This window comes from Penicillium robsamsonii (genome assembly GCF_028829455.1).
Source record: "Penicillium robsamsonii strain IBT 29466 chromosome Unknown utg000006l_segment0_segment0, whole genome shotgun sequence".
Classification (NCBI taxonomy): domain Eukaryota; kingdom Fungi; phylum Ascomycota; class Eurotiomycetes; order Eurotiales; family Aspergillaceae; genus Penicillium; species Penicillium robsamsonii.
The window spans coordinates 314,883-332,102 of record NW_026643224.1 but is presented as its reverse complement, the minus strand read 5'-3'; the positions used below and the strand labels follow the sequence as shown (position 1 = coordinate 332,102).

Here is a 17,220-nt window from a genome sequence, read left to right as displayed (position 1 = left end):
TTGAATTATTCATGGCATACGGAGTAAATGTCGAAGAAAATAGGAAATGCATTACGTGTCTAACTAGCCGTTAGTGCCGAGTCTCTTATTGGGGGAGGCCGGCATTCCGCATCTGCACGGGGAGCTTCAGCTTCGCGGGATCTTCTGATCTTCCCCCAATAATCCAGCCCCTCGACCCGGAACAAGATCGGGGATCGGCATGGAAAAAAAAGAAACAGATTCCAAGCCAATCACGCTCACAGACGATCAATTGTGATGGACAACCGTGCATACTCCCGCCGGGTGGGTCATTCCATCGAAGCTCCTATCGAAGTATTTACCGTCTTCAGCCCAAGGGTCACGATATTCCTTCTGGATGGCGGTGGGACCCCCTTTCTCCGAGATCCCCATCTTTATGGCTAATCAGAGTGTCGGTGGCAAGCTTAGGCCTTACTGTGGATGTTCTCGGTCAACCGAAGTACCTGGGTCCATCTAAGTAATGGTGAAAGCAGTTATCCACCCAGTCACGCGCAACTGGAATTGATTTTTTTCCTACCAATCTTTATGCAGGATCTTATTGTTCTCGGTAGGCTCCCTAAGGAAGTGCCGTTCTAACCTACGCATATAAATCTATCACCCTGATGCCATGGATGGAATATCGTGAAATCTTTAGTTGCATCAGTCCTTCTTGTTACATCTCGTTTCGCGGCCATCGAGATTAATACATCAGTATTATCCTCTGTTCCTCCCACTCTATATACCCCCCAGCCCCCTCACCATGTCTTTTATTCCCCGAGTATTGGCTCCCGCTCGTACACGGCTAGCTGGAGTTGTCATCGCTGCTCCCCGTTCTCTCTTTTCCTCATCAACGCGCTTGTATTCGACCTCCAAAAGCTCGTTTGACCCTCATGATATCCACAATGTAACCCACGGCCCAGACCACATCCAATCAAAGATGCCGGCGAAAGAGCTTTTGCGCAACCACCACCGTTTCAGCGAGTTTGATCTTGAGGGTCGAGTATATGCCATCACCGGCGGTGGGCGAGGGCTAGGACTATCAATGGCGGAAGCATTGATCGAAGCCGGGGCAAAAGGTACTTACACTCCCATTTCCCTCTCCGATGTTAAAATGAACGAATGCTAACGCGATATCAAATAACCAGTGTACTGTCTGGACCGCCTCGAATCCCCACATCCAGACTTTCTCGTTGCCCAGCAAAGGGCCAAGGACGACTTTGGCAGTAGTTTGGAGTACATCCGCATTGACGTACGCGACAGCACCGAAGTCAACGATGCATTCGCAGCCATTGCAGCGAAGGGAGAGCGATTGGACGGTCTGATCGCCGCAGCAGGAATCAACCACCTCCAAAGTGCACTGGAGCACTCCCAACAGGCTTTGGACGACGTGATGTCGATTAATTATAATGGAGTGTTCAACTCGGCCACCGCTGCGGCCCGCCAGATGTTCAAATACCAACAGAAGGGTTCGATCCTACTAGTAGCCAGTATGAGCGGCCTCATTGCCAACAAGGGCATGACCTCACCCGTGTACAACTCGTCCAAGGCGGCAGTCATCCAGCTAAGCCGTTCTCTCGCTATGGAATGGGGTCGTCATGGCATTCGTGTCAACAGTCTGTGCCCCGGTCACATCATCACCCCGATGGTGGACGAGGTATTCAAGCAAAACCCCGCTGCTAGGGCTACTTGGGAAGCGGAAAACATGCTTGGTCGCTTGGCAATGCCTGAGGAGTTCCGCGGCGCGGCTCTTTTTGCCTTTCTGATGCGAGCAGCTTCATGACGGGAAGCACTCTCCTTATTGATGGAGGACACACTGCTTGGTAAACTGTATTATCACCTCCGGCTGGCAAAACATTTTCACAAAAGTCAAGTTTAAAGATATCAATATAGCTGGCGAAAACTTTCAAAGAAGGGTATTGGCGTTGAGGATTTTTGTACAATAAGCGTATCCACCTTCGGGCGAAGCTGAGGTAGTATGACTTGGAATTTAGGCAGGAGCTTGAGGGCAATATCCCTAAGAGGAAGGAAGTTGCCTTAAGCACCTATAGGTATTTATTATAAGGTAAGGCTTCTCTTTCCTTTCTCTCTTCCTCTTCAGGTAATATGTAGCCCATAATGTTATACTACTGCTCAGCTGAAAGGGCACGATGGTCCCGGAGAGAGCAATTTTCATTGAGATTCTCACCCTGTGTATTACGCACTCGCCCAGGTCGTGCGACGCATACATAAAAACCAGAAAGTACGCATTTAATCACACATGATATCCAACCAGCTAGATAGATTCCTTTTTAGAGCCTGCTCTTCTAAATATTAAATGAGCAATTCATTTTAGAGATTTAGACAAAGCTCTTAAAAAATCAATATAAAACCGAAGTATGATGGCAATTATTTTGAAGGCGGAAGTAAAATGAGGTTAGAGCCAATAGTGTGGGGGCAAAATGACAAGAAAAACTAACAACATGCCAAGCTTATTACACGCCACAATTTATTTCACAACCGGATGTCTGCTCCGTTTTGATCGATGTAGTTTGCCCGTATATCGTATACTGGAAAAGGCGGTCATCGACTTTTCTGCCCGAAATCCCTTCACTGTTACAACCCGAAATAATTCAATAGCTCCAACTATCCTAGAGACTGTCTTTACGCCAGATTATAGAAGCAAATGAGCCAGAGTTCCCTTACACTGATTATCCTAGGTAAGCTGTTTGTTGGCGAGCTAGCGAATGACCGCATCCGCAATAGGAATATATCCTGTTTGATGCCCCTCCTTTTGACTATTTGATTACATTTCACAATATTTTTTCTCCCAAGCTTTCATTTTACCCTCTCCTTCCTGTGTGCTCTTTCCCTTGCTCTCCTAGCTTAGCCTAACCGGCTCATGTCTGTGCTTCAGAATGTCAATACTCCAATCTCGATACTAACAGTCTATATCTAGCCATCTAGGCAAACTATCCAATTATCGAAATATTGAGAACATAATGGATCGCCATGTTGTGCTAGACTGGTGAGCATTGGCTTTCCAGCTCTTGGAACCAGCTCGTTTTACTAATTTTCGAATAAAGGTACAATAACCTAGACTCTCGAGTCGTTGACCTCGTCGGTGACTTTGTTGGTGACGAGCTTTTCATAATCGAAGGAGATTCGCTTCTACTCCAATGCTTCTCCAACGAGAAACTTGACTTCAACCCGGGCTTCCAGGTCTTGCATGCAACTTACCTTGCTGAGAAGTTGCTACAAAAGCTTCAACAGCGCAAGTGTTTCTTCGAGGTTGTCTTTTTCGCCGAGAATGCCCCATTATGTATTCCCAAAGGAGTTCACAGAGACCTCCACGCGAGGTACCTCCTTACCCGAGAGGCAATTATACAACATCTTGTTTCTGTCCGCGTCCAACCGTCACAATTCTTCCGAGCCCTGAGGTTTGATAGCTTCCAATCCGATGAGTTCAAAGCTCATCTGGTAGAGTCGGGGGCATATTTGTTTATGTGTCATGACGGCGGGGTTTCTGACCGCGGGGATGATACTGCTAGTGATATCGATAGCAGCGATTCTGAAAGTGATTCTGATAGCAGCGACTTCGAAGATGGTGACACCAAAGGTTCTCTTATCGATAAGCGTGGCGAGATCTCAAGATTTAAGCTCCGCACGATGATCTACTGGTTTGTTGTCCACGGATACAATCTTGCTCTTCTCAATACCCTCGAGTTCCGTGACACAAAGGTATGTTTTTCCAACCCCCGGAAGACTGGGCTCGATACTCATCATATACGCAGGTCATGGCAATGGTGATCGAAAGCTCCATTAAAACAAATCCCTTGCCGACTGGCCCTGAAACAGATGATCCTAAAAAGCTCAATCAAAACGAGACTGATCCCAATTATTTGTGGAAGTCCCTCTCCCAATTAAATATTGAAGACAGCCAAGAGGATGCGCTAGAATATGACTCCGTCAACAATGAACCGTCAAACCAGGCTCAGATGAAAAAGGTTCTTGAACAGGCACTTATTGAGCAGCCTGGGCTGTCACAGCGCCAATATCTTGTGGTTGCTACACTCAGCTCTATGCTTTTGGGCGGCGTGGCGGACAAGCTCAAGAACAAGATTGAAGCACAGTCTATGCTTTTGCACATTGTACTTTTGCAAAACACTCAACTGTCCGATCGATCAATCCAAACCACTGCACCAAAAAACTCGAAATTTTTCAACGAATTCGTGAAAACGGCTCAGGTTTTGCTCAGCTCGAAGCTTTGGAATAAAGCAATGAGCGACCATAACCTACTTTGCGATCTTTTTGACCTCGTGGATGGAACATTGTTTTTCGCAGTCCAGCGGATGGTCGAAGAATCGGGCATCCAAAAATTAATCACATCGGTCACCCAAACCCAGTTCAACACCCTTGCGTGTCTGTTGGACCGCATTTGTGGTACAACACTGCAATGCGAAGAGGTTGGGGAAGCGGCTGCCGGCTCTGAAGATGCTGCTCATGGAAGTATCTCCAAGCCTCATGGCATTGAAAAGGTGCTTCCATTTAGCAATGCAGTCTTCGATAATATTCTGAAGCCTGTTCACCTCGCAGTCGATAAATCGAGTGATAGCCAAGTTTCCAAGGAGAATGAAGACACCCACTGGCATAGCTCCAAGCCCCTTGATCAAAAGAAAGTCATCCTCACACCCCAAGAAGTTGAGCGAAGCCATAAACGGAACCAGCGTTTCATGGCCGAGATGAGAGATTATGCTGCAAGTCTCTCATCATCACAGCCGGAGCCGATTGTTGTTGAAACCGGCAGTAGTTCACGCCAGAAGTCTCATCAAACCCCTCCGGCGAGCAAAGACGCTGGAAAATCAGACAAGAAATCTCACTCCAAGTCTGGCAAACCATCCACAAAAGAGATGGCCGCAGCATTCGTTCATCAAAAAGCAATGGAGGTAACGCAAAAACAGAGACAGAAGTGGAAAAACGTGTATAATGACGAATTCGCTCTCATCGATGATCTTGTGACTCGTTTTACAAAGCTCAACGGATACTTGACTAGTCTTCCTAAAGATAGTCGACAAGTTCTTGAACCTGAAGTTTTGACTTGCATGATCGATACATTGCTACGCCTTCTCTTTGTCGAACGCACAAATGTGCAGAGTAAAAAGTACATGTTGGTCGTGACACGCATTTGGGAGATTGTCACTTCCCTCGCGAAAATCAAGCAAGGCATCTCATCCGATATTGTCACATATGTCTCGACAGTCTGTCAAATACTTGGTTTGCCACCTGCTCAGCTTCATGCCGATTGTGAACAGAAACTATCTTTCCCGTCGTTCAAGATCCCTAAAGCAGCACCCAGCATGAGTATCGAGATGAGCCCAGTTGAATTCCAGCTTCAACACGGTGGGCCTTTCATGGAACGCAGCATAGACTCAATGCCCGACTCCCGGACGCCTGATTTTGCGCCCGATCGCTGGCAGCGTGAAGTGTTGGACCAGATCGATGCAAAGAAGAGCGCATTCATCGTGGCCCCAACAAGTGCAGGAAAAACATTCATCTCGTAAGTCGCAATATGTTCTGGTTCAGAATCATGCTAACATTCGTCAGTTTCTACGCGATGAGACAGATTTTGAAAGAAGATAACGATGGAATTCTTGTCTATGTTGCCCCCACAAAGGCTCTTGTCAATCAGATCGCAGCCGAGGTGCAAGCCCGATTCTCCAAATCATTCCCTGCCAAAACTAGTGGAAAGTCCGTTTGGGCCATTCACACAAGAGACTATCGCATCAATAACCCCCAGGGATGCCAAATTCTCATCACGGTTCCCCAGATTCTTCAGACCATGCTGCTTAATCCCTCGAACGCCAATGCATGGACTCCTCGCTTGAGACGTATTATTTTTGATGAGATTCATTGCATTGGTCAGGCTGAGGATGGTGTCGTTTGGGAACAACTGCTTCTGATGTCCCCATGCCCGATTATCGCTCTCTCGGCTACCGTCGGAAATCCCCAGGAATTCTACAACTGGCTAGATCTTGCCCAGAAAACCAATGGATTCGACCTCAAGATGATCCAGCACCAGCACCGTTATTCGGATCTGCGAAAGTACGTGTACGAGCCTTCTGGTGACTTCTCCTTCAAAGGGTTTTCCAGTACCCCTAGCTTGGCCCGTTTGGGCCTAGAGGGATCCGATGATATGACGTTTGTGCATCCTGTCACCAGCCTGCTGGACCGCTCCAGATCGATCCCAGATGATCTTGACTTTGAGCCACGTGACTGCTTCACTTTGTGGAAAGCAATGAATGATCTTCAAACAAAGCAGTTCCCCGTTGACCCATCTCTGGATCCGTCCACCTTTTTCTCGAATGTTGTCATCCAAAAGGTGCACATCATAGAATGGCAAAAACAACTCAAAAAGGTGTTGGGAGAGTGGATGAAAAACCAAGAATCTCCATTTGAGACACTTTTGGTCAATCTTGAGCACCCAGCAGGGTTTGCAATCAAAAAAGAGGAGGACTTGTCAAAACAGGTATCTCGGATGAATGGCTTATCTGATACGCTGAACGATAACCTGCTCGACACAACCCTTCCTTTGATCTCCTCGCTACACGCTCAGAATGCTCTCCCCGCGCTATTCTTCAATTACGACCGCGGTAAGTGTGAAGATATCTGCCAAGAGTTGTTGGCACAGCTACAAAAGGCCGAGACAAAATGGAAGGAAGAGAGTCCGGTATGGAAATCCAAGATTGCCAAATGGGAAGCATGGAAGACATCCAAGAATTCCGCAAAGAAGAAGCTTGAAAGGGCTACCAAGAAGAAGCCAAGTGGAAACGCCGACGAAGAGCCAACTTCCAAGGCAGAGCAAGCCAAGGAATCAGCATCTGCTGATTTCGGCTGGCTTGATCTTTTCGACCCGAAGAGGCCTGTGGATGGATTCCATTTGGCTGACTTCAAGAAGGTCACCGCTTCCGAGTTTTATGTCTATGCCAAGCAGCTGCAGTGGCGCTCGGTGCCTCAATGGTTGATTGATGGTCTAGAGCGAGGAATCGGTGTCCACCACGCTGGTATGAACCGCAAGTACCGTCAAGTTTGTGAGATACTCTTTAGGAAGGGCTTTTTGCGTGTCGTGATTGCTACTGGTACTTTGGCCCTGGGTATCAATATGCCTTGTAAGACGGTCGTCTTCTCGGGCGATTCCATTTTCTTGACAGCCCTGAATTTCCGACAAGCCGCCGGAAGAGCTGGACGTCGTGGATTTGACGTGCTGGGAAATGTCGTTTTCCAGCACGTTCCACCATCCAAGGTGCAACGACTGATTAGCTCGAGACTGCCAAGTCTTAACGGACATTTCCCCATCACAACAAGTCTGGTGCTACGGCTGTTCATCTTACTACAGGGCTCAAAGCAAGCTCCGTCTGCCGTGAAATCGATCAACTCGATACTCTCAAGTCCTCGAATCCACCTCGGTGGCCCTGAGATGAAGGAAACCGTGCTCCACCATCTCCGATTCTCTATCGAATACCTCAGACGGAATAATCTTCTTAGCGGTACAGGTATGGCTACCAATTTTGCGGGCTGTATCTCGCATCTGTACTACACAGAGAATTCTAGCTTTGCTTTCCATGCCCTATTGAATTCGGGATACCTCCAAGATCTCTGCCAGGACATAGAGACGAAGCCCAAAAAGACTGTTCATTCTCTGATGCTGGTCATGGCTCACCTTTTCGGGCGTATTCCCCTGCGAGCCTCCACCTTGGAAGTGTTCCAGAGCGCAGAAAAGAAGCTCTCCTCAGCTGTGGCTCTTCCACCTTTACCGAGAAAAGCAGCGTCCGCCCTACGTGCTCACAATAGACAGGTCCGGGACATCTACACTGGCTACGTCTCCACCTTTGTTAAGCAGCACGTCAGCGAACCAGACCGTTCGCTACCATTCAGTGGAACCAAATGCGGTGGAGAAAATAACTCCGAGAAACTCGGCCTCTCAGGGTTGGAGCACATCTCCCCGTCAATCGTATCCCCATTCTTCGCCCTTTCAGGAAATGGAGACGAATGCAGCACCGTCTTCGAACTCAGTCAGATGGTTCGCAGTGGCGTTTGGATTGAGGATTCCGTCATTCCATATGTGCCCGTTGACACCAACGAGAACGCGGCCCCTCTCAATGCATACCTGTATGACTTCTTCAAGCACGGAAGTGTTTCTCAGTTGGAGACTGCAAACCGCATCCGCCGTGGAGACATCTGGTTTGTGCTGAACGACTTCTCGTTGACTTTGGCAACAATCAAGGCCAGCATCGAAGGATTCCTCAAGCCTGGAGGCAACATCGGCGCGGACATGCTCGATGTTGCTGGCGGCGGTGATGATTACGAGAATCTCGTGGATGACAAGGCCGTTGATCAGATCGAGGCTGAAAATGCTGGAAAGTTGCCTGTGAAACCAAACAACATTCAGGCGGCGGCTGCCCCCGTCCCCGCCGCTCGTCCGCGAGCGAAGAAGGTTGTGGTGGATAGCTGGGAGGATGAGATGGAGGACGAGGAGCTGGATGAAAGCTGGGATGACGCCACCGATGCTCCCACAGATACAACTAACGGGGTCAAGGCTACGCAAGACAAGCCAGTGGACAAGTCTCACAGATCTATGTTCCTGGTTGCCAAGGCTTTCAAAGAACTGCACACTGAGTTTGATACCAAGTTCAAGGCTATGTGGGCTTAAGAATGTGTTATGAGAAATAAGATACTACAACTAGATACTAAATTGAGAATTATCTGAAGTGAGGGATTTCTAAAGTAAGAGATATCTAAAAGTACTAAAATCAGAGGCTCTACCCACTCCTCATTATATTAGCTCCTCTAGAGTATTACGTGCTTGCATCACTGACCAATCTTATATAAAATACCCTTCAACCTCCTATCATCCATCCTCCTGTCACAATGCCTCCCACCTATCCTAGCGATATCAGTTTTCAAAAGTGGCCGCTGGGGAAGTCATCTTTTTACGATACTCTATTTCGACCTGATACCCCAGCAGAAGATAGACGCTTAGGTCACGGATATCTAATCACCTCTATTATAAATTATGCTACGGATATGCTCGCAATAACATCCCAAGGCCAGTCTCCAGGTCGATTCGGCTCGGGGGATGTTCATTCCCTTCCCATGCGATTCGCCGAATCCTCACTATACACCCATGCGTCGGACCGCCCATCCACATTTTGCCTATTATTTTCCACATCTGAGCTCTGTCGACTTGCCGTAGCCATAGCATTGCGACTATTTGAGTTCGCTGACGCTCCGCAATCACTACCAAGCTCTCGAAAATTGCCTTTGTTTCCCCGCGTGTGTAAATGGAGGTTAGACCCGGTCGAAGGTCGGGATTGATATTTTGAGGCGTCAGTTCTGACTTTGCTGCGGACGCCTTGCACGAGTGGGTTAAGGAATGGAAGGCAGCCGCAAATGATGGCCACGTCGAGTTCGAGGCAAGTCCAGATGGACTCTTTGGCGCTTGAGGCTGGATGATGTTAGTTGGGAGTCATTTTATGAGCTGGGGTAGGAACGAACCCGCAAGGTCTGTTAGCTCGAATTTGCGAAATTCAACCAGGCGCATCAGACTGAAGATACAGACACTGCAATTCGTCATTAGAAGGAATCGATATATCATTTTGTTGAGGGGGTCCGCACAGTCCACCCAGAGAAAACACCAGTATCAATGCTAATCTTTGCCGATTATTGATCTGTAACTTCCAAAACACAGGAATTGGCAGACAGAGAATGATAACATCTTCAATCAATGCGATTGAGCCCATAGACTGGAAGAATTGAACCTGTCCCCCCATGCAGTGTCCTTTCAAGTCTTTGTTGTAGTAGTATTGCACCGGTGTGCATTGAAAAATATTAACCAACAGGGCAGCGAGAGCCCATGTGGCGATAAACCCAATCAGACAGTTGGAAATAACGACGTATGCACGGATCGAGCCCAAGAGTCGTTTGATAAAGACGACAATCGAGATCTTAACAAAGGCGATTGATGGGGCCCAGAACTTCTGTATCATCCATGATCCCTGTGCAATGTTAGATGTTCCCACGCTATAAGGTAATGCAATAACATACAAATTGAACATGCTTCCGTTCATATTTGGGGAGCGAGGCGACCGGCAGGCCGACGCCATTGAAGGCGGCTTGTATAGTTAGTATAGTGTCCGGGAATGTGTGAAAAAAAATACTCACTAAATACTACAAAAGCTGTAACACAGTAGGAGAGGATCAGACCAACACCCATTAGATAATCTTCCAGGTGAAACCCCACAGCTTTCGTTCGCCTGCAGTAGAGGCGTAACAGGTAAATGATACTCGCCACACCCGCCCCTACTATCGGCACGATAGTGAGGACATTTTTCCAATATGTATTGGTCTTGTGCTCCATATTGCAGATAGAAACATTTTGAGGTTCAAGATGCAAATATTAGAAGAATAGGAGGATCGACATTTCCCTCATGTAATCGGAAATTTTTGCCAGGGTGTGGTTTTTTGAGCAGAAAAGTTAAGATATTAAGATTCGGGCCTGAGGTCATCACTCGTTTTACTTCCATTCATTGGATGCAGTGAAATTACGAGTGAAATCATTTTCTTTTTTGATCATTGGGTTTATAAGATAGTTTTGAATAAAAGTTCTCAGCCAATGATATAGATATCATTGATGATCATTTGCCTAAACTGGTTTAATTAGAGTGCAATATCCAAGACACTCTCCGATCGTACCTTTTCTGGTGCATCTTAGTGCATCTTAGTGCATCCCAGTTCATATTAGTGGATATTAGTGTATCTTAGTGTACCTGATCCTAGTTCAAAATAGATTTCTACCTTGAGTATTGTTTTGTTGTGATTTCCATCCTTTTTGTCTGCAATCGCCAAGAATGTTGGCCACGTTATCCGGGCTTGTCCTATTGGCCTTACTAAACTCTACTTCGGCATGCACTTTGGATAACTTCAATGTAACAGTTGGAGGACGCATCAAACACCTCACTCCTTTCTCTTTGCCTTGTTTCTCCAGCTATAATGGGAAACCGGTCGCTCGCGATAATGCGGCCTGCGCTGCTATCCAGGCGAACTACGCAGATCCATGGCTGCGAACAAATTCGCCTAATGGCTACATGAACAACCAGGATGAAATGTGGGCATCCGATCCTAGTGACCAGTGTCTCCTCGACAGCAGCAATCCCATAGATCCCTTGGCGTTCGTGAATACCACCTGCCGTCAGGGCAATTTACCCTCTCACTATCTTGAAGTCCAAAGCGCAAGGGATGTGATTGAAGCTTTTAAGTACTCCAACTGCTCCGGCAAGCAGCTCGTCGTCAAAAATAGTGGCCATGATTACCTCACCCGCAGCAGTGGCCGTGATACGCTATCCCTTTGGACGCGAAACCTGCGATCGATGCACTACAGTGCGAGCTTTGCTCCCCGCGGCTCCAAGGATACTGCTCGCAGATATAAAGCTATCACCGTCGGCGCCGGAGTCAACTTCGACGAGGCGTACAAATTTGCACAGAAAAACAATGTAACCATACTTGGCGGCTACTCACCCACCGTCGGTGTCTCAGGCGGCTGGGTGCAAAACGGCGGCCATTCCATCTTGAGCCCCGTGTACGGTCTCGGTGTTGACCGTGTCCTCGAGTTCAAGATCGTTACCCCAGATGGTGTCTACCGCACTGCCAATGAATTCCAGAACCCCGACCTCTTCTGGGCCCTCCGCGGTGGCGGTGGTGGAACCTTTGGCGTAGTCCTCGAAAGCACTCACCATGTCGAGCCTGCGATCCGCTTTGTTGCTGCCAACATCAAGTTCCCCAGTAACTCCACCAACGTGCTTCCGTTCATGGAGATCGTCGTCAACAACACCCTTAAATGGGGACAGGAAGGGTGGGGCGGCCACATCACCGGTAACACGCTCGTCAACGTTTCTCCTTTCCTTTCCATCAAGCAAGCCAAGGTCTCACTGGCAAGCGTAATCGCCTATGCCAAAGCAAACGGCGGCTCCGCCACCATCGAAGAATTCACTTCTTGGTACCCCTTTTACGAGAAATACGTCAAGACCACCTCTGTCGCTGTCGGTGTCACTCGCTTCCCCGGAAGCCGACTGATCCCCCGCTCCATCTTCAAGACTCATGAGGGTCGCAAGAACCTCATGGACTACTTCGCAATCATCCAATCACTGGGCCAGACGCCTTACATCCCTGTCGTCGGACCAGTGCTGTACAACTACACCGAAGGATCAACTAGTGCTTCTCCCGCCTGGCGTGAAGCTATCTGGGAGTTGGGATCTGGTGCCTCCTGGGAGTGGAATGCTACCCTTCCCACCCGGAAACAGAAGATCAAGTCCATTCAAAACATGACCGCCGTTATTGAGGGCATTACCCCTGGCAGTGGCGCGTACAGCAACGAGGCCAACCCGTTCACGACTAATTGGGTCGAGGCATGGTGGGGTGATAACTATGAGAGATTGGTGAGCATTAAGAAGAGATATGATCCCAAGGGTTTGTTGAGTTGCTGGAAGTGTGTTGGCTGGAAGGAGTCACAGGTTGCCGATTCGTCCTTCGGTGGGCTGCTTTGATTTCAAAAGAAACGCGAAATATACACACTCCGGCGTACATATTATGTAGACTTTATACACCATGTACAGACTCTGCACGACTATGAAATCCTCGCCTTATTCAGTGTCTTTGGGGTTCTTACTTTTTATTTCTGTGATTCTTTCTTACTCTTGCACTTCCCCTCCTCCCCGTGAGGGATTCTAGACTCATTGTCAGTGCTCAGCTTCTATGCAGGTGCCATTCTCTAATGTTTCTCTTTGGACGATCACCATTTCTTCGGTGGTTTTTCTATTCTGCACCCAGCCTTCCCGACATCTTTCTCCCATTTCTACTCTCCGCTTTCTACTTCCCATTTTCCGGTCCTTGAGACACTGTTTATACAGTAAACATTGTCAAGTGCCCGGTCTAGGTCCTCAGCCCCAGATAATGAGTGGGAGCACTTCTACCACGATGAAGACCTACCAACGGCGGAAGAGATTCAAACGTTGCGCGAATTCGTTGAGCATCACGAGACTCCCCACGTTATTCCATCGGATGAAGCTGCTCGTCGCTTCATGTCCCTTTGCAATGAAGTCCCGGTGGCTAACAGAAAGAGGCCGAGGATCTCTTCTAAGGGGTGTGCGGCCAACGACCCCAGGGCAGCAAAGTGAGGGGGAAAACATACAATTTTTCCTTCTCGGTCTGGCGTACATGCAGAGAAACATAGTAAGCCAAGCGCACGTAGATTGAAATGGGGGTATGATAGAACATCAGTAGATTTAACTTGACGAAAATAGAGGAAGCTTGAGCGGTCATTATTGCATCAACTATATGATATACACAAGCCTTCTATCCCCAGTCGAATGCTCCAAGTCGTCCCTCCGCCCACCACCCATAAGCACATCCCGCTCTTCGCCTTGATCAACAGGACCAGCCTGTACAATAGTATAGGTTGTTTCCGCAGCCGCCCGATTCATCCTCTGTAGAAGAATCCGCAGCCCCACAGCCAAGATCGCAACAACAACCATAAAAAACGAGCAAGTAGCCATGCCCCGAATATACCACGGCCCGTCAGTCTCAGGATACAGTCTAGTCCCGAGCAGTGGCCCACACTGTCCGATGATATTGAGAATGGCAATGCTCGCGCCCTTGCCTTCCTTTTCGACGCGGTTATCCATCGACCATGTTATGATGAGGGTGATTGCGGAGAAGAACCCGGCCGTGGCGGGGTAGACACAGATGTAGCGGATGGATATGTGAAGCCATTGTGGCAGGTGTGAGTGGAAATATCCCGTTGCTGCGATCGCTAAATAAGCGAGTGATGAGATGAGGGCGTGGGCTATTAAGTATGGGCTTCGGGAGCGGCTGCGGTCTGACGCGTATGCGGTAAGGAGGACTACGACAAAGGCGATGAGATAGGGAGGTGCCGAGAGGGCTTGGGCTTGTAAGGAGGAATATCCCATGCTGCAAAGGGACATAAGTTGGTTGTCAAGATGAGGAATGGATGCCGGTGCATGACATACTCTTTAATGATAGTGGGCAAGAAGACAGGCATTGAGCTGAAAGCAACGTTGCAACTGAAGAACATAAACTGTAATAAATGTGTTAGAACTGCTTTGCGCAATCTAGAAGAGAGATAAGAACTCACGGCAGCCATATAAGCCTTGGGATCCGCTGCAGTCTTCAAAATTTCCCGCCAGTTAAATCGGCTTCCATATGGTTGCTCGTAATCGGCTGTGTTCTCTTCGAGGCGCTGCTGAGCTACCACCCTTTGTCGGCGACTCAGGAATCGAGCCCGACCAGGGGAATCCGGTATCAAAAACCAAGCAAACACCGCAACAATGACGCTCGGAAACCCCTCCACGAGGAATAGAGTTCGCCACGGTGAAATGGGGCCATCACTGCTAAACCTGACAATTAAGTAGGCCAGACTGCTAGCAAAAGATGTCGCGAGCGGTGCTGCTGAGATAAACAGTCCATTGCGGAAAGCCAGCTCATGCCTGCGATAGAACAAAGACAGGTAAAATGGAACACCCGGTCCAAAAGCCGCCTCAGTGATTCCAAGTAATGCCCGAAGAACAACCAGCCCCTCAAAAGAAGTAGCCAGACACTGGAATGACGCGACAAGTCCCCATCCACACACACATAGAGAGATATAAATATGCGGGGGAACAACACGGTACATCAGTGTCATCCATTCAAAGAGAATGTAAGTAATGTAAAAAGCGGTAAGTAGCCATTCATATTGTGAAGATGACAGTTGTAGATCGTCTTGTAGTCCTGCTATCTTTGCATTTCCAATGTCTAGGTTTATTATCAGTACATGCTTGCAATCTCAGGGGAAAAATTTCGCTGTGCGAAATAACCAAACATACTTGAGCGGTCTAGGAAGGAGAGCAAGTAGAGAAGAGCTAGAAACGGGACCAGCCGTCGATCAAATCTCCTCACTACCTCGCTCTCCTCCTCTAGTGTGTACCTCGGGCCCAAACCACCGCGCGGTAGTTTACCCTCAAGCTCCTCTCTGGTGTTGTAGTCGCCGTCGTTCTCGAAATCGGATAGAGGGTCGCCAACGTCTACATGGTCATCGAAGTTGGTCTCCAGTCGCAATGAGCCTATGGGGGGATTTTGCGGGCCCCGGCACTGGATGGTCTTCATCTGAGCCATACGATACCGGAGTAAATTGTGGGTTTGAGGATGTGCTGGAGCTGGTGGAAGATGCATTATTCCCCGCGGCGGAGGGATGAAGGTCTGCCATTTCTCGGGAGTAACACAGTCGGTCTAGGAGCCTGATCGGTGAGATATAGTCTCCATTAGGGCAGAGAGTACCTCTTCTCTGAGATCGAAATAAAAGAAAGAAAATAACTTCCCCTCGATTCGCGAGACCGGGTGACCGATGTTGATCACCTGGGCATGGGTCTCCAGGCCCGGGCTTCTGCGGTGGATTATGTCATCCATACACGTGGGTTTATAATTGGCGCTAAGATGAGAGTAGCTTAGCGTGGAGCTTGGCTTTATTAGCGACCATGGTTCGGGATTATATACTTCAACCACCTCTTCTACAAGTAGGAGTAGGAGTAGGAGGATGTTTGCTTGTAGAATTGAGCTGATATTTGAATTTCTTCTAGTACATAATGGGTTGTACTTTTCCCAAGCATTAACGAGGAAAGAGATAACCTCATAATTCAGAATGTATCCTTCGACTAGGAGCTCAGATCCCGCAGTGAGCCTAAGGACGGTAGGAGTCGAAGGTACGGCTATCTCATCCATTTCTTCTGTTGACGTGACTATGATCCCATGCACCCTTGTGGTCATGGTCCCATGTGTCATTTTCAGGAACATATCGGTCCCAGCGGTTGTATCCTGCACGGTGGTCCCCATAATATCCATAAGGTCGGTAGGGGCTGAGGCTTGAACTGCCCCTTGAGTCATTATCCGTGTGTTCGAATTTGCGCTTGCGACCGCCCGCGAGCTGGTTTGCATGTGCCTGGCTGACCTGAATAATGTCCTCGATTTCGGGAATCAGATCGTTGTCTTTGTCGACTGACTTTAGGTATCGCAGGAGGTTCTCGGCGGTGTCACGGAGGAATCGGACGCTGTTTGTTCGCTCGCGGTGGCTCTCGGTGACTTCAAGGATGTAGTAGTCAGCCTTGGCCTTCTGGTACACCCGAATGAGCTTGTCGATATGGTGTGACTTGGATTCACCAGAGCTCTGTGGTGACTTGCTAGACTTGGTGTCTTCTGTGGCGCCTTCTACGGCATCGGCTTCAAGGATTGGTATTTTAGGGATAGGGCCTGGTAGCTGGTGTTAGAATACATAAAAGTAAATTTCATCAAGGCGTAGCGACGGACCATTATCCAGAATGTGCTGGGCAGCAAAATGGGCAGCAATTACAGCGTTGCTCTCATCCTCTGAGTGACAGTTCTTAGTCCCCAGATACTCGGCCAGGTAGAATTCAAGCAGACCGTAGTGTTGCATGGTGTGCCCCTCATCATAGAGACGAAGGAGAACGCGGTCGTAGATCGTGACCTGGCCATCATCGTAGGACTGCGAGCGATGGCGGATGGATTTGACCTGGCGCCTCAATCCGTGGAAGAGAGCCCGAGCATGCTCACGGTTGCCAACAAGTTCTTGTAGGATCTCGCTTGGATTCATCACCACACTCCACTTGAGGTACAAACTGTCCTCCTTACCATGCAGCCCGCGCGACACGACACGCTTGATGTCTAGAGAAGTCATTCGCATCATTAGTAAGATGACCATGTGGGAGTCGAATACGGGTGGGTTCAAAACCAGAAGCAACCTACCGCGCTTTTTGGGATGAGATGGTGACGGCATTGCGAAGTTCTACGCGGCAACAACGATAACCGCGCGGTGTTGATGAAGATGGCGAGAAGTGAGGAGGGAGAAAGAGGAAAGAGAAGAAAGAAACTCCGAGATCTGATCAAACAACAATGGCAATGGAACAGGTAGGCAGCTAGATACTTGCCCTTCCTTCCCATGTATTAGCGAGAGCTAGAATCGCGGAACTCCCAATAGCTTTGCAGCGTTTACGTACTACAGCCTGGCTACCATGCTGTAGCTATGCTGTGCCTATGTCGTAGGTAGAAAAGCCCTCTGAGTCCACAGATTGATATCAGACATACCTAGATACGTAGTAAGGGATTATCGGTTACACTGAGTTGTCATATCCT

General features: G+C 48.5%; 6 protein-coding genes across 6 annotated transcripts; 3 read left to right on the top strand and 3 right to left on the bottom strand.

Annotated features, from left to right (window-relative positions):
- Positions 1–757: 757 nt before the first annotated feature.
- Positions 758–1,777, top strand: N7447_009849 (putative short chain dehydrogenase/oxidoreductase; the record flags this gene model as incomplete). The annotated part of the gene is made up of 2 exons (XM_057234111.1): positions 758–1,073; positions 1,143–1,777. 2 exons carry the CDS (start codon positions 758–760, stop codon positions 1,775–1,777), a joined length of 951 nt encoding a protein of 316 aa, XP_057081395.1.
- Positions 1,778–2,975: 1,198 nt separating this feature from the next.
- On the top strand, positions 2,976–8,680 carry N7447_009848 (putative DEAD/DEAH box helicase; the record flags this gene model as incomplete). The annotated part of the gene is made up of 4 exons (XM_057234110.1): positions 2,976–3,001; positions 3,060–3,714; positions 3,768–5,530; positions 5,578–8,680. The coding sequence occupies 4 exons, from the start codon at positions 2,976–2,978 to the stop codon at positions 8,678–8,680; spliced, it is 5,547 nt and encodes a 1,848-aa protein (XP_057081394.1).
- Positions 8,681–9,110: 430 nt separating this feature from the next.
- N7447_009847 (uncharacterized protein) lies at positions 9,111–10,387 on the bottom strand (the record flags this gene model as incomplete). Its single annotated transcript, XM_057234109.1, has 5 exons — positions 9,111–9,475; positions 9,526–9,590; positions 9,646–10,025; positions 10,075–10,142; positions 10,192–10,387. 5 exons carry the CDS (start codon positions 10,385–10,387, stop codon positions 9,111–9,113), a joined length of 1,074 nt encoding a protein of 357 aa, XP_057081393.1.
- Positions 10,388–10,877: 490 nt separating this feature from the next.
- N7447_009846 (putative isoamyl alcohol oxidase) lies at positions 10,878–12,569 on the top strand (the record flags this gene model as incomplete). Its single annotated transcript, XM_057234108.1, has 1 exon — positions 10,878–12,569. The coding sequence occupies one exon, from the start codon at positions 10,878–10,880 to the stop codon at positions 12,567–12,569; it is 1,692 nt and encodes a 563-aa protein (XP_057081392.1).
- Positions 12,570–13,355: 786 nt separating this feature from the next.
- N7447_009845 (uncharacterized protein) lies at positions 13,356–15,183 on the bottom strand (the record flags this gene model as incomplete). Its single annotated transcript, XM_057234107.1, has 4 exons — positions 13,356–13,992; positions 14,052–14,119; positions 14,177–14,832; positions 14,904–15,183. The coding sequence occupies 4 exons, from the start codon at positions 15,181–15,183 to the stop codon at positions 13,356–13,358; spliced, it is 1,641 nt and encodes a 546-aa protein (XP_057081391.1).
- A 604-nt stretch (positions 15,184–15,787) lies between these two features.
- On the bottom strand, positions 15,788–16,864 carry N7447_009844 (uncharacterized protein; the record flags this gene model as incomplete). Its single annotated transcript, XM_057234106.1, has 3 exons — positions 15,788–16,320; positions 16,378–16,752; positions 16,834–16,864. 3 exons carry the CDS (start codon positions 16,862–16,864, stop codon positions 15,788–15,790), a joined length of 939 nt encoding a protein of 312 aa, XP_057081390.1.
- Between the last annotated feature and the right edge of the window lie 356 nt (positions 16,865–17,220).